Genomic DNA, 17124 nt, shown 5'->3' with positions numbered 1-17124 from the left:
GTTTTCAGCTGAGGTGCTTGTAAATACTAAATGTGCCCTGTGTACACCCCTTAGACCGCTTTGAAGCTATTGCCGGACTGCCTAGCTCAATGACATGGAATGATTCAAGCATGTAAATCTAGTAAAGATGCCACCTCTGGAGAGCTCTAGTTATATACAAGTAACTTCTTCTTTACTGGTTATTTATGCATGCATTCTGAAATCTGTGTGCCTCACCCAGTCGTGGAAACTGGTCCGACTGAGTCTGCAGTAGCATTTGACTGGTTTTCTACTATTCTTTATGCAGCTACCTGGGAAGGCGGAAGAAGGAAATGACAGTTGTTGTTCAGCCCCCTTTCCTACGACCAGACATTTCTGATAGTCAAATCACTGTCAAGTTGATGGACAATGGAATCCAAGCAGAGCTGAAAAGATCAAAGGTGAGACAGAGTAGCAGCCCAGTATGTGGTAAGGTTGTTTAGAGGAGAATTGAATTTTAGAGAGGTTGAAACTAAACAGTGTAGGAAAAAATAGTTTTTGTATTTATGCCTTTGTAACTCGCACTTTACAGTCCTCCTTTTTACATCTGAAATAATGTACGAAAGTGGGTATATGTACCATCCCCTTCACTGAAAGACACCGTGCCTATGAGCTCCTTGACCAAGCCTGCTGTACGGGTGATTGGCTTTTCAGTGCTCCACTCTTGGCAGCTCGGATTGTTTACCCGTATATTCTTTCTGCTAGTCAGCACAAGTAGAATACTGCACGTGTACGAGGTACCTGAACACGATGGGTTAGAATGTTCATGTTTTTCAGTCTATTAAGTAGGAAATATCCCCAAAGGGCAGCATTTAACATATTTTAACCAATAGTCCAAAATACAAAGAGAACAGTATATTTGGCTGAAAACCTTAATACTTTTCGTAAAATAAAGGTAGGAAATGGTGCTCCAATGTAAGACATTGCACATAGTAAAATGTGTGGCCTTGCTCTTTTAAGCAACTAAGAGGAGGACACTGCAACCCTCATGCCAAGCTGGGTGTCGGGCAGTTTTGTTTATATTTTTCAGTGGGTGAGAAAGATCCTGACCCCAAATCCTACTTTACCAAAAGCAGCTTTTGGGTACTAGCATCAATTCTTTTGGTGGTTTAGCTTGTCGTAAGCATCTAAAAACTTTATTTTTATAACTTTTTTGTCAGAAAAGTTATTTAACCCTTGAAATGTCCTGGTTGTTTCACCTACCAGTTGCTTTTAGCCACTATAGCAATGCTTTTGGATAAAAGGCTAGATTATGAAGGGAAAATGATGACCTCTGTCTATGGTTTGTCTTCTTGACTCCCACTCCATCAAGATACATGGAATTTGTCAGAAAATGTCATACAGAAGGCTCAGGGAGAGGGAAGCGTTTCGCCTTATGTCTAAGAAACAGGAAGTGGGACACAGGACGTCACCTGCTGTGTTCACTTCTGCCTCAAATGGGAGTAGTCCCCATTCCACCCTCTCTTCCTCTCATGGTGCCACATCTGTAGGTGCGTGGAAAGAAACTCATCGTCGAGGCTCTCAATGTCAAGGAACAGATATCAAAACATTTGATGCCAAAAGGTTTGGAGATCTCTGTATCAACATGGGGGGCTATTTCGACTCCCAGGCTCCCCAATTCAAACTCCCAATCCATTCTGGGTGGAAATTGGGATGCCTTATGCCCTTCAGGCAAAAGAGTACTGATCCATCGTCAGTCACCTGCCTTCTCTTTTTCTTTGGATGAAGACCCATCTCGCCCTGCTGCTCTAAGCTCCCCTCAGAGGATTTTATCTGCTAGAGACTTCTAACAGCAGTTTCCTCACCTTTTGAATGTTCTGCCAGATTGGACCCTGAAATTCTTCAGCAGTATCCTCGTGTGCCAGCAGGTGGCACCAGCGGCACTGCATCAACATTGTTCCGCACCAGTGCGAGTTGAACCGGTTGTGGAGTCGTAGGCAGAGTTCTGGATTCAATGCGGTCACCCGACAACATACCTGTCGCAACAGACTGAAGACCAGATATGCATTTACTGGGATCTCGTCTCGAGACCGCAAAAGCGGCTCGTTTAACATTGGAATACGTTCAATTTGGAACTTCCCTACAACGCATTGACTCCAGAACTCTGCCTACGACTGCACAACCGGGTCAACTCGCATTGGAATACTTGCCTAACCGGTTTTCTGCCCGGCACAAACTCCCTCACATCAGAGACAATCATTACTCAAGGTCCCACGCCGGAGGTCTTCTCAGCTGATTAGTTAAATAGTCTGGCTAATGGCCCAGGCAATTAAAGTTCTAAATGAACAGGCATTCTTATTATAATGTCCTGAAGATTATCCCAGCATTTTCAGAAGGCATCGATACGCCGTCGACACCTTGTACACCCTATACGCTTTTTGAAAATGTTCTAATTTTTGTGTAATGGTCTCTTGTATATTCTGTTTCTTCTATAAGAAATGTGTTGAAAACAAACCATTCCCCTTGCCTGAACCCCTTACTTTGTTGTACGTCTTTCTTGCCTAAGTTGGATGCAGGCTTGTGTCCCATTTAAACTGCTCCGTGTTTACTTCCTGTAAATATTGAATTGATTTCATATTCAATATCTGTCCGGCTGGACAGATTTCTATAATATAGTACTAAATTGAGACTATATTTATTTGTTATAACTTATTTTCTGCTAGGGACCATTGTCTTTAGAAACAGTCTTTGGAAGTGAAGGCAGGTTGGTTCTCCAGGGTTTTTGAGGTTGCTGGCTGCAGGACACACCGGGATTCCGCAGGAGTAGATTCGAAGGGGAGACAGGCCAGTAAGGCTGGGGCCAAGTCAGTGGGCGTCTTCATCTTGTTAGCTGCTGAACGGCTGTTCTGATGGATACATTTGCCAGTGGATTCCTCGTCTTGTGAATATCCCCTGCGCCAGCAACATTTTGAAATTTTTCGTAGGTCTCCATGCTGACTAACACGACGTCACAATAGCATGGCTCCGCATGCAGCTCTGCTGACGTCACTGGAGCCATAAGAGAGCCTCGTCGGCGTGATGACGTCCGTTCCCTTTTTTCAGCGCCGTCGACGCTAACTGTTTTCTGGGACTTGTCTCGTTACTTAGTATTTCTGGATTGTGTTTCTGGTCTTATCTTGCTTCTTTCCTGAAGATGTCGTCGAGGAAGTCAGGGTTCAAGCCCTGTAGAGATTACGGAGGACATATGTCCATCACGGATCCTCACGAAGATTGTGTCTGGTGCCTGTCGTCGGATCACGACGTCGAGGGGTGCCCTTGCTGCCATAAGATGAACCCGAAGGCTTTAAAGGAGAGAGAGGCCAAGCTGTTCATGGCGAAGATGAGGAAGGAGAAGAGAGGTCGAAGGCGATCAAGGTCAAGGTCGGGTTCGAAGTCGACGTCTGGTCATGCATTAAAATCAAAGAAGCATGAGAAGATGAGGCACGGCTCTCGACGCCGTTCAGATAAGGAGACGGCTCCGAAATAGACTTCTCCAGTTCCTTGGTATCGTAAAGGACTCTGTTTCTCCTTCTCCTTTGGTTTCGAATCCGGCTTCACCTGTTCGCCAGGCTTCGCCTGCAGCTTCTCCGGAGCGTTCTCCGGCTCCATCTCAGACGCTGACGCATTCTCCGGCTCCGGTGGAAGAGGCTCCGGTACCTGATGAGTAGTTGACTCCATTGGCTCCACCGTCGGCGCTGATTGGCCCGAGTCTGGTAATGCCTCAGCCTGAGCCTTTATCGGGCCCTTACCCACCTTTCCCTGGCCTGGGTCAAGACCCATAGCATTACTTGAATGCCATGTATGGTGTCTTTACAAGAGCAATGTACCCCTCTGGAGCACCTTCGGGTCCCATGGGTCCAATGGCCTTTAATTTGGGGGTTCCTCAGGCCTATGCTCAGGCTCCCTTTATGCCATTCCTTCCAGCGGCGCCGTCCTGGCATTTCCCGTTGCAGAGGACGTCGACGCCGTTCACTTCATCTCCGGTTCAGTCAGCTCGACCCTGTTCGGCTCAGGCTGTGCCTCCGGGTTCATGCTCGACGCCGGCTCCGTCGGAGTCGTGTGTGGCACCGCCAACGCCGGTTCCGAGGATAAGATCCAGGTGGGAGGTGCAGAGGATTTTGGAAGAGCAGAGGTATCGGGCAGAAGAAATGGAGGAAGGTGAACTTTAAGAGTCAGATGACTTATTTGAAGACTTAAGGGAGGCAAGTGGCCTTGATATGTCCCCAGAATGGGAGATTTCTCCTCCTTTAGATGCTCCCTCTAAGGATGTGGTTCCTTACCACACAGTTATAAGGAAGGCAGCGGAGCTCTTAGACTTGCAGCTCCCAACGGCTGAATTCAAGTCCAATATCTTGACGGAGGTTCTTTTTTCTCCCTCCAACCTTTGCTTCCTTTCAATGATGCCATCACTGAGCCAGTTATGGAGGTTTGGCGTAAGCCCTTTTCGGCTCCAGCGGTGTCAAAATCTGTTGCTAGGAGGTACAGGGCGGCTCCAGGAGATCCGGACTTCCTAACATCCCATCTTTCTCCAGAGAGCCTGGTGGTTCAAGCTGCCTGTTCGAAGAAGTCTTCTGGAGCATTTCCTCAGTATCCTGGTGAAAGAGTAAAAAAAGCTTGACCAGTCAGCCAAGAAGGTGTTCTCCTCGGCAAGTATGGCCTTGAAGTCCACAAATGCCACCTGTCTTTTGGGCCGTTACATCCACGCCCTAATGGACTCTGCAAAACACCTGACTCCTAAATTGTCTGAGGAGGACAGGCAGAATTTTAATGAGGTCTTGTCGGACACTCAAGCAGCTGCACGTCAAGTTATTCAGAGTGGTTTGGACACTGCGGACTCTGTTGCCAGGATCATGGGCTCCTCAGTTGCCACAAGAAGTGCTTGGCTTAAGTCGTCGGATTCTCTCCGGATGTGCAGGCAACACTTCTAGACCTACCCTTTGATGGTTCTGGACTGTTTGGAAAAAAAGCAGATGCAGCCTTGGAAAGGTTCAAGGACAGCAAAGCCACAGCTAAGTCTCTGGGCCTGCAGGTGCAGCCAGAGGTTCCTCTTACAGAAGGTTCGAGGCATGTGGGCTGCTGAATTCATATCTGTGCATAGATCGCCGCCTAGTGTTGGGTCCGGATGTTTGCACGTTGTTGTCCTGGAAGAGTCTTCGAAGTATCCTTGGATAGGTGACTCCTCCCCTGGACTACAGTGCGCATGGGCATCCTCTCCATCCTCAGATTGTTTTTTTCCGCCATTGGGTTCGGATGTGCTATCTTAGCTCAAGTTAGGAAAATATTTTGTCGAGGCCACAAGGCCTTTAGTTCGCGTCGGTACTGTTTATCGATCGGTTTTCGATACTCTCTGTTAGTTTACTAACTTTCAGCACCGACTTTGTTCGCATTTACCTGTCCATCAACTACTTCGACGATGGAATCGAGGACGCCATTCAAAAGGTGTCCGGTATGTAATGCGAAGTACCCACACATCGACGTCCATCCGGTGTGCAACAAATGCCTTTCGCCGGACCACGACGAGTCGACATGTATGGCCTGTGCCCGGTTCCGTTCAAAGAAGACTCTGCGGAATCGTCGAGCGGCGAGGCTCGAAGCGCAGCACGCGGCACCGGCCCCAGCTGACATCTTCGACGACGCGGACGACGTCGAAGAAGTAGAAGTCTTACCCTCCAGTCCCGTTTCCGACCAAGAACCCGGATCGGACGAGGCCGACGAGTCACTCTTCCACAGAGGTGAAGACGACACCGAGGTAGGAGACGACGAGGAGGCCTTAGGGGCCGAAGAGAGTAGCTCCGATGATGAACAAGGCCTACCTGTTCAAACCGAGAATTCCCCAGTGCCACAGACTATGGCTCCGGTCGAGGGATCGCCTTCGGGCCTTACCCGAGACCTATCACGCAGTCCTTCGGCCCCGCCCTCGGGCCCGGCCTCGGACGTTCAGCGGCAGCCATTACCGCTTAAGCCAGCTGGTTTCCCTTCCACGAAACCGAAACCGAAAGCTGCTCAGGTTCCTACGAAACCGAAACTGAAAGTGGCGCTAGTCGGATCGAGGCCTTCAACACCTTCGACGCCGGCGCACCGTGTCGGCACCGACCGCACCAAGGGGGACTTCGGTGCCGAACTCGAGACGGGCGACATGGGAGTCGACAAACGGAAGAAGGCCATCGGCGCCGACAAACCTGCTCGGTTACCGGCGTCGACGCCACCGACACCGAGGGCCGTCCCGCCTGCTACGCCTCGCAGCACTCCCTCGACGACACCGAAACCTCACGTGTCGAAGACGTCGACGGTGATCTCCGCACCTCGGCTCGATGCACCACGGGCGCAGAAGATATCTGCAGCCGCCTCGACGACCCTGGCGGGGGCCACGACCTCTAAGGCGCCCCGAGTACGGCCTGGCGCAATGCCAGGCTGCAAAACCAAGGCTGCCCTCCAGGACCAGTCGGGTTCGATCGATCCAGCGGTTTCGTCGGTGCCGACCAGCATTACCTTCGGCTTGCCTCCATCCACAATCCCGAAGGCGTTTCAACTCAGGACACAGGCCACCAAAACTGCGGTTACGCCTGTCGAGCCGTCTCCGTCACGCGTCATCGACGCCGACACTGGCAGGATGATTCTCCACGACCGAAGGATAACTTCGGAACCGCCATTGGAACCTTTCAGGATCCCGCTAAAGAGGAAGCTGCCTGTGGACACAGAACCTCTCCTGTATGAACCCTTTCATTCACCCTGTGAGAAGTTGGCCTGATGTATGATGTCACTAGTTATAGTGTACACCTTATATCAGTCCAAATACCCTTATGGTGATTGGTTGTAAAGTCAACCTTATAGACCAGCTATCCTAGTGGTAGCATGGACAAGAGCAGTCTTAGGCTAAACTCTGAATGGCATGTGAAGCCAGCTGTGATACCATATATAATCCCTTGAATACCAAATGAAAGGACACCACAACAGATATATATATATAAAATAAAGTGTATTTATTCTAAGCAAACCCTCAGCACTCTTTATGAGTTTAGAGGTAAGTACAACACAGTCTTATTAATGCATACAGTAAGTCACACAGGTAAGTAATACAGTTAGGCCCTAGGGGCCACGCAAACCATATACTAAATAAGTGGTATAAGAACCACTGTCACGGAAATAGAATAGGCCTAGGCCTAGGGAATCGCTGGGGCTACACTACACTAGCGTTAGTTAGGGAGTGGGAGGCCCACGGGATTCGTGTGCAGAGTGGAAACACTCACGCGTAATGCGTAAAAGTCAATAGCAATGTTACAGTTTAGAAATAGATAGATTTAGGACACTTCCGGAGTAGCTAGGAAGTTGAGACTTGAAAACTAGACACTAGGATAGTCACTATCCTGATGAGCACCGGAGTACCCAAGTTACCTAGCCCACAGGCTGCGGGTGCATAGGGGTGAAGATGCGTCGTTTTCGTCGTCGACTCCTATGGATGCCTGAAGAAAGATGCTGACAGGCAGTCAGGGGAGAGTGTCCGGTGGATCCCAAGCCTGGGATCAAGAAGAGAAGAAACCTGCAAGCAGAGGGGACAGAGTCAAGGTCACTAGCCAGTGACCACGTGGAACCAGGAAGGAACCAGGCGATGTCGTGAAGAGTTGCAGGGGAAGGTGAAGCTTGTCGCTGGAGCCAGGAGGACCAGGAAGCGTCGAGGACGACCAGGACCAGGAGGCGAGCTGTCCCACGAAGGCTCTTGCTGTCGGCGGCGTCGAAGTTGGACTAGGACTCACCAAGCCTTGGCAAGCGGAACCCACGAAGAACAAGGGACTTGCTTCTGGTGCAGACCAGGAAGGTCTGGGGTGCTTCTTCTTTGCAGAGAAGCGGGAGCCAGTCTGGAGGAGCCAAACCAGCGCAGAAGATTTTAGGGAGCGTCGTCACAAAGGCCACTAGCCAGCGGGCAAGCAACCGGACAGACGCGGCAAGCAGGAAAATGCTGAAGGGCCCCACGCAGGACTCGTGGAGTGTGGGGGGCTGGTCTTCGGTGCAGATGGTGCTTGGGGTTGGGGCTTCTCAATCCCCGGTGCACAACTTCGAGGGTACCTCAGAAGCTGCGCTGTAAGTTACTAGCCACTTTTCCCAGGTAGCCGGTCCCACGTCGCTCGTCGCCTCCACGGATCTCAGCTCTGCTGCAGATGTGGATGAGGGTCGGAGAAGTCTGGAAATCAAGGCTCTGGTCGGGCTCTGCAGTCGGTTCCTCGTCGAACGTTTCACAAAGCAAAGGGTAGTCACTTGATGGTGCCTGTTTGCACAGGGTAGCCACTCCTTGGCTACAAGGGAGATTCTTCAGTCTTCTTCTTTCGTCGAATGTCGAAGGTCCAGAGTTTCTGTTCAGTTTTGCAGGTTCAGGATAATCTAACGTCTTGAGGCCCAACTCCCACTCTTATACTAATCTGGGGGGCTGGGATACCTGCTAGGTCACGCCTTATGGGTGGGACCTGGGAGGGGGTGGTTACACCCACTTCCCTTTGTCCAGTTTCGCGCCAGAGCTGGGGCTGGAGTGCCCCAGCGCCGGTTTGAACTGGACTATGCAAGGAACACCTTGTGTGCCCCAGGCATGTCTCATTCCTTTCAGCCCACCCTGCCCCAATACACTAAAGGCTGTCTGGGGAGGTGCTGGCACCTCCCCAAGCAGGAAACCTATTGTCCAGGCCTCCCTGGCTGGGATCACTCCCAGCAGCAGGAGGTCAGACTTGTGTCTGTGGCAGCAGCATCCATTTTGTGATGCTGAGGCTTTGGTTAGAGATAAACAGCAAAGTAGGATTTTAACATGTCTCTCCCTCTAGAAGGGAGGAATAATATCCTCATCACCAGAAATGGTATGGGGGTATTATTCCAAAGTGTTAGACACCTTACACGACATGTTTTGATACAGCCCAACCATAGTTACCATAACCGTTTAAGATTATAAGGCACTTTAAGAGTATATGGTAGGCTATATCATAGAACAGCTATAAGGACTTGGTTCCGAAAGCTGCAGACAGGCTCAGCTCATGCTAGAGCACCATCTCACATGTTACCAAGCACTCTGCCTCCAGGATTGTTAAGGCCTGCCATAGGAGTGACTGATAGGTACACATGTGTCTATATATAAGGGTAGATATAGGCATACTATATCTAAGCAAGGGGTGATTACACGACCTTGCCCCAGCTGAGTGATCAGCCAGTTGTGTCTGATTGGAAGGCCAGACCAGGGGTGGCATAATACATGCTGCAGCCCCTGGGAGGCCTAGGGTACACCTATGCCCTGGGTACCTAGGGTACACTGTACAGGGTCCAATAAGGTGACCCTTACCAATTGGTTATGTACCTAGGGTACATGGAGTCCATTTTACAGAGAGAGCAGACAGCCTGAGACCCTGAATGGCAGGATCTCAGGCCAACTAAGTCGAAAAACCAGCTAGACACTAGGCAAAAAGTTGGGGGTAACCATAGTCAGATATCCACCTTCCTACACAACCCCCCCCCAAACGAAAGGAGATAAGGCTGGCCTTGACAAGGTAAGCCTCTATTGCCTGAGTGGCCATATAAGGAAGAACCAGCACTGGCATGGTTACCCCCTGTCTCATGGTCCACTAAGCAATCCCTCATCCTAAAGATATCATAGGGTCTCCACCATAGGGAATCCCTACCTTTGGTGTGTCTTTGCAAAGAAAAAGGCTGGTGTCGAGATGGAGTACTGAAGTGAGTGTCCTCAAAGTGAGGCCTCAGCTTCCTCCAATCATCCTCCACCATGGATGCCTTTCTTTCTCTAACTGAGTTGCACTGTGCTCTCAGGGTCAGCCTCTGGCTACCTAAAGCTGGAGGCTGGGTCCCTTTTGTGGGCTTACTGGAGGGACAGGTCAGGTTTGGGGCCCTAAGGTCCCATGTTTGCCTGTGCCCAACAGAATCCCTCTGGGGGAGGTCCCTAACTACCTGTGAAGGGGATCCCTCAGGAATGTTTTTACCCATCACCTGGCTAGGGCAACTAACCAGGCAATCCTCATTCTTTTGAAGGGGGGGTTCTTGTGGACAGGGGCCCTCTTGGGGTCCACTGGCCTCCCTGACCTCTGCAGCCCTGGGCTGACTGAGGCAGGGTAGAGAGAGGCAGGCTACCTGCACCAGACTGGGTCCCACCTTGGAAGGGGCCACTGACATCAGAGGCTCTGCCAGGCCAGGCCTGGCTACCTCTGGGGCAGTTCCTTCACAAGGGGTGAGGTCAGATCCCTGAGGAGGCTGACCTCTTCCTAATGTCTGGGGAGAGGGAGACTTTTCTTCCTCCCCACTACTCTCTGTTTGTGTGGAGTGATCCATAGTTTCAGGCTTCACTACACCTATATCAGTCTGAGTGTGGGCTGAGACCATTACAGCCTTGCCAACCTTTTCAGGAAGGCACTCAGTTTGTGTTTGAGCTGTGACTGTCACAGCTCTGCCAATTTCTACAGGGAAGTCTGTCTGTGCCTGGGCTGTGGCTACCACTGCCCTTCCAACCTTTTCAGGGAGGAAAGCTACTTGGACAGGGGTTGTGACTGGCACAACCCCACTACCCTTTTTGGAAAGGCCTACCATTTTAGAATGGGTGTCTTGTTCAACTCCAGCCCAAGCTGAGAGTTCTAAGTCATTCCCCAGCAAGCAGTCCACAGGCAAGGTTGGAGACACTGCCACCCTTTTAGGGCCAGTGACACCTCCCCAGCTGAGACATACCTCTGCCATGGGATGACTGTTCTGTTTGCCATCAATGTTAGTTACCTGGTATGAGAAACCAGGCAAAAGCTGCTCAGAGGGAACTAGCCTATGGGCCACCATAGTGATGCTAGCTCCAGTGTCTCTGTAGGCCTCAGCTTTTCTACCATTGATGTAGGGTTCCTGTCTGTACCTACCCAAAGTGTTGGGACAGGCAGTGAAGTTGGCAAACCCCATGCCACCATCACAGACAAGAGTAGCTGCTGTAGGGGAATTGGCTAAGCCAGGATCCCCCTGTGTTCCCCAAGAAAACCCAACCAAATTTTTGGGGGCACTCCCACCACCTGGGGGATTACTGCTGACAGTAATAGGTGGTGTGACAGGAGTAGTTGGAGGAACAGTTTTGTTTTTAGCCTGTGGACAACTGCTGTCAGTTTTCCAATGCCCAGGTGTTTTACACACATGGCAGTAAGGCTTTTTAACTGTGGTAGAGGAGGGAGCTTGGGACCCACCACCCTGTGTGGAGTTTTGGGGCCCTGAGGAAGATTTCTCTTTTGCTTTATCCCCACCCTTCTCTTGAGGCTTGGTGGTATCTTTCTTTTGGTCACCACCCTGATTTTTAGGCCTAATCCTGGTCCTGACCCATTTATCTGCCCTCTTTCCCAATTCTTGGGGAGAGGTCAAATCTGAGTCTACCAGGTGTTGATGGAGAAGCTGGTTCTGACAATTACTAAGGATCTGCTCCCTCATAATCAAGTTGTACAATCCTGTATAGTCCCGCACCTTGCTGCCATTTAACCAACCTTCCAAAGCCTTAGTGGCACAATCCACAAAATCAGACCAGTCCTGTGTCTGTGTCTTCTGGGTGTCTCTGAACAACAACCTATATTGCTCAGTGGTTAAGCCAAACCCATCTATCAGAGCACTCTTCAGGACTTTGTAATTGTTTGCATCCTCATCACTGACTGTGAGGAGCTTGTCTCTACCTTTGTCAGAAAAGGAGAGCCACAAGATAGCTGCCCACTGACTTTGGGGTACCTGCTGTACTTTGCAGGCCCTCTCCAAAGCAGTCATCCATTTGTGGATGTCATCCCCATTCTGATATGGGGGGACTATCTTGCTTAGGTTTCTATGGTCATAAGACCTATCCCTATCTCTAGGAATGTTGCTGCCACCAGTGGGTTCTGACCCACACAATTTTTGCTCTCTAGCCAGAGCAAGCTTCTCTTTGGCAAGGGCAATTTCTTCCCTCTGAATCCTCAGATTAGCTTCCCTCATTCTGGCTTTATGCTCCTTTCTCTCAGGTGAAGTCATTCCTCTGTGAGAGGAAGCATTAGAGATGCTAGAAACATGGGAGTGGATGGATTCCCTTGAAGGGGATCTGTCCCTCCTGCTTCTCTGTGAATGCCTACTTGTGGGTCTGTATGGGGGGACCCCATGCAAACTCCCATGTAAACTTAAGTTAGCCTGGCTAAGTCTTCCTACTTGGCCCTGGCTGTCTACCTCTTCCTCTGAAGTCCCATCTGACTCATCTGTGGTGGGTAGACCCTTATCTACAGCTATGGCACCATCCCTGGCAGCTCTTTCAGCATCATAGGCCTCCAGAAGCTCCACTAGCTGTCTAAGGGTAGGGTTTGCACCCTGTTTTATTCCTCTGGAGGTACACAATTGTCTCATCTCCTGGAATGTGAATGCATCATACCTAGAGGGAACCTGTCTAGGATTCTCCTCTCCTGAGGGAGCATCAGTGTGATCTCCATCCAGGGGCATGATTCTAGTGAGGGTGTGGTGTGTGCACCTACCTACACTAGTTGTATCTACTAAACCTCTCTAGTAGTTGTAGTCAGGGTGTGTTACTCCCTTCAACCTACAACCACTAAGTCCAGTAGGACTTAAGTATTATAAACTATGTACTATGTACCTAGACAATATCTGTGTGATCTTTCAATTTAGTATCTCAAGATTACAATGGTATTACAACAGCAAGCTCAGATCCCACCGCTGCTCACCAATGTGAGAAGTTGGCCTGATGTATGATGTCACTAGTTATAGTGTACACCTTATATCAGTCCAAATACCCTTATGGTGATTGGTTGTAAAGTCAACCTTATAGACCAGCTATCCTAGTGGTAGCATGGACAAGAGCAGTCTTAGGCTAAACTCTGAATGGCATGTGAAGCCAGCTGTGATACCATATATAATCCCTTGAATACCAAATGAAAGGACACCACAACAGATATATATATATAAAATAAAGTGTATTTATTCTAAGCAAACCCTCAGCACTCTTTATGAGTTTAGAGGTAAGTACAACACAGTCTTATTAATGCATACAGTAAGTCACACAGGTAAGTAATACAGTTAGGCCCTAGGGGCCACGCAAACCATATACTAAATAAGTGGTATAAGAACCACTGTCACGGAAATAGAATAGGCCTAGGCCTAGGGAATCGCTGGGGCTACACTACACTAGCGTTAGTTAGGGAGTGGGAGGCCCACGGGATTCGTGTGCAGAGTGGAAACACTCACGCGTAATGCGTAAAAGTCAATAGCAATGTTACAGTTTAGAAATAGATAGATTTAGGACACTTCCGGAGTAGCTAGGAAGTTGAGACTTGAAAACTAGACACTAGGATAGTCACTATCCTGATGAGCACCGGAGTACCCAAGTTACCTAGCCCACAGGCTGCGGGTGCATAGGGGTGAAGATGCGTCGTTTTCGTCGTCGACTCCTATGGATGCCTGAAGAAAGATGCTGACAGGCAGTCAGGGGAGAGTGTCCGGTGGATCCCAAGCCTGGGATCAAGAAGAGAAGAAACCTGCAAGCAGAGGGGACAGAGTCAAGGTCACTAGCCAGTGACCACGTGGAACCAGGAAGGAACCAGGCGATGTCGTGAAGAGTTGCAGGGGAAGGTGAAGCTTGTCGCTGGAGCCAGGAGGACCAGGAAGCGTCGAGGACGACCAGGACCAGGAGGCGAGCTGTCCCACGAAGGCTCTTGCTGTCGGCGGCGTCGAAGTTGGACTAGGACTCACCAAGCCTTGGCAAGCGGAACCCACGAAGAACAAGGGACTTGCTTCTGGTGCAGACCAGGAAGGTCTGGGGTGCTTCTTCTTTGCAGAGAAGCGGGAGCCAGTCTGGAGGAGCCAAACCAGCGCAGAAGATTTTAGGGAGCGTCGTCACAAAGGCCACTAGCCAGCGGGCAAGCAACCGGACAGACGCGGCAAGCAGGAAAATGCTGAAGGGCCCCACGCAGGACTCGTGGAGTGTGGGGGGCTGGTCTTCGGTGCAGATGGTGCTTGGGGTTGGGGCTTCTCAATCCCCGGTGCACAACTTCGAGGGTACCTCAGAAGCTGCGCTGTAAGTTACTAGCCACTTTTCCCAGGTAGCCGGTCCCACGTCGCTCGTCGCCTCCACGGATCTCAGCTCTGCTGCAGATGTGGATGAGGGTCGGAGAAGTCTGGAAATCAAGGCTCTGGTCGGGCTCTGCAGTCGGTTCCTCGTCGAACGTTTCACAAAGCAAAGGGTAGTCACTTGATGGTGCCTGTTTGCACAGGGTAGCCACTCCTTGGCTACAAGGGAGATTCTTCAGTCTTCTTCTTTCGTCGAATGTCGAAGGTCCAGAGTTTCTGTTCAGTTTTGCAGGTTCAGGATAATCTAACGTCTTGAGGCCCAACTCCCACTCTTATACTAATCTGGGGGGCTGGGATACCTGCTAGGTCACGCCTTATGGGTGGGACCTGGGAGGGGGTGGTTACACCCACTTCCCTTTGTCCAGTTTCGCGCCAGAGCTGGGGCTGGAGTGCCCCAGCGCCGGTTTGAACTGGACTATGCAAGGAACACCTTGTGTGCCCCAGGCATGTCTCATTCCTTTCAGCCCACCCTGCCCCAATACACTAAAGGCTGTCTGGGGAGGTGCTGGCACCTCCCCAAGCAGGAAACCTATTGTCCAGGCCTCCCTGGCTGGGATCACTCCCAGCAGCAGGAGGTCAGACTTGTGTCTGTGGCAGCAGCATCCATTTTGTGATGCTGAGGCTTTGGTTAGAGATAAACAGCAAAGTAGGATTTTAACATGTCTCTCCCTCTAGAAGGGAGGAATAATATCCTCATCACCAGAAATGGTATGGGGGTATTATTCCAAAGTGTTAGACACCTTACACGACATGTTTTGATACAGCCCAACCATAGTTACCATAACCGTTTAAGATTATAAGGCACTTTAAGAGTATATGGTAGGCTATATCATAGAACAGCTATAAGGACTTGGTTCCGAAAGCTGCAGACAGGCTCAGCTCATGCTAGAGCACCATCTCACATGTTACCAAGCACTCTGCCTCCAGGATTGTTAAGGCCTGCCATAGGAGTGACTGATAGGTACACATGTGTCTATATATAAGGGTAGATATAGGCATACTATATCTAAGCAAGGGGTGATTACACGACCTTGCCCCAGCTGAGTGATCAGCCAGTTGTGTCTGATTGGAAGGCCAGACCAGGGGTGGCATAATACATGCTGCAGCCCCTGGGAGGCCTAGGGTACACCTATGCCCTGGGTACCTAGGGTACACTGTACAGGGTCCAATAAGGTGACCCTTACCAATTGGTTATGTACCTAGGGTACATGGAGTCCATTTTACAGAGAGAGCAGACAGCCTGAGACCCTGAATGGCAGGATCTCAGGCCAACTAAGTCGAAAAACCAGCTAGACACTAGGCAAAAAGTTGGGGGTAACCATAGTCAGATATCCACCTTCCTACACACCCTACCAGGATCCACACCGGGCCTCCCCCACACGCTCCGACACGGATGCATTGGAGGACTACATGGGTGAACAAGTCCCCTACCATGTGGACACGGACCCTGATGACCAGCAGGACCCTGACCAAACTTGGGGCGACCCTGCAGACCCCAGTGCACCTCTTGATGCACAGGACCCACAACTATATGGGGCAAAAACGTCACCCACAGAGGATACTGCGGCGTTCAACGCTCTGATTGAACGGGCGGCGAACAACCATGATGTACAGCTTCACTCTGATATCATCGAAGATGACTTTCTAATGGACACCTTTGCATCCTCAGAAAGACATGTAAAGACTCTGCCAATGTTGAAGGGGGTCCTTAAGCCAGCCACTGACATTTTCAGGGAACCCACCAGGGCACGAGTGATAAACCCCAGGATCGATAAGAAATACAGATCAGCACCTGGGGATCCTACTTACATCAGAGGACAATTACCACTCGACTCCATCGTTGTGGCGAATGCCCGCAAGAGGGCACACTCGCAGACAACGGGTGACGCTCCTCCCCCGGACAAGGAGTCCAAGGTGCTGGAGACCTCCGGCAAGCGAGTTGCCGCACAAGCTGCAAGCATATGGCGCATAGCTAACACTCAAGCGCTCCTAGCTCGCTACGATAGGGCGCACTATGACACAATGGAGCAACTCCTTCAACACCTCCCTGACCCCTACAAAGAAGGTGCAGAAATCCTTATCAGAGAGGGACAGCTACTCACAAATGCTGCCATCAAATGTGCACTAGACGCTGCTGACACGGCTGCCAGGGCCATCAACACTAGCGTCATCCTACGACGTCACGCCTGGCTACGTATCTCAGGATTCAAGCCTGAGGTACAAAACAATATACTTAATCAGCCCGTCAACCCCGACTTTTTGTTCGGGCCTGAGGTTGACGCCACCCTCGAGAAGATAAAAAAGGACACGGACACTGCAAAGTCCATGGGCGCCCTACAAACTCAGTCCTTTCGGAGCGGCTCCTTTCGTCGCCCCGGAAACAAGGGAGCAGGCAGAGGACAGGGGTCACAACAAACATATAACAAGGGTAATACGCAGACCACCTACGATAAGAACACCCGAGGTGGCTATCGTGGCTCCAGTACCAAGGGCAGAGGACGTGGCTACGGCAACACCAGGTCCTCCCCCAAGAACAAGCAGTGACGCCCTCTCCCTTCCTCCCGACCACATAACACCTGTCGGGGGAAGGCTACAACGGTTCCTGTCCACGTGGAACTCCATCACCACGGACAGGTGGGTCAAAGATATTATAAAATACGGTTACTGTCTGGAGTTAACCTCCACTCCACCCACAATACCACCAAGAAACCGTCCTATGTCCTCAGAGCACTTGACGCTCTTACAGCAAGAGGTAGAAAGTATGCTTCTAAAAGGCGCTATCGAGGTCGTACCCGTCCACGAGCGGGGCACGGGAGTTTACTCCCTCTACTTCTTAATTCCAAAAAAGGACGGGTCGCTCAGGCCTATATTAGACCTGAGACCCCTGAACCAGTACATTCTTTCGGAGCACTTTCACATGCTCACTCTACAGCAAGTCCATCCGCTTCTCCAGCAGGGAGACTTCCTAGCATCACTGGACCTCAAGGATGCGTATTTTCACATACCCATCCACCCCTCACACAAAAAATACCTCAG

General features: G+C 50.5%; 1 protein-coding gene across 9 annotated transcripts in view; it reads left to right on the top strand.

Annotated features, from left to right (window-relative positions):
* The window catches only part of ZDHHC5 (zDHHC palmitoyltransferase 5), a 493091-nt gene that overhangs the window by 252731 nt on the left and 223236 nt on the right, over window positions 1–17124 (top strand). For all 9 annotated transcript variants that reach the window (XM_085651402.1, XM_085651403.1, XM_085651397.1 and 6 more), the window contains exon 8: window positions 287–419. In XM_085651402.1, the coding sequence (XP_085507528.1) occupies window positions 287–419 (133 nt within the window). The remainder of the gene's footprint in view (window positions 1–286; window positions 420–17124) is intronic.

This window comes from Triturus cristatus, chromosome 4_1, assembly GCF_964204655.1.
Source record: "Triturus cristatus chromosome 4_1, aTriCri1.1, whole genome shotgun sequence".
NCBI classification, from domain to species: domain Eukaryota; kingdom Metazoa; phylum Chordata; class Amphibia; order Caudata; family Salamandridae; genus Triturus; species Triturus cristatus.
The sequence above is the reverse complement of the archived record's forward strand: the minus strand, read 5'-3'. Positions and strand labels throughout refer to the sequence as shown.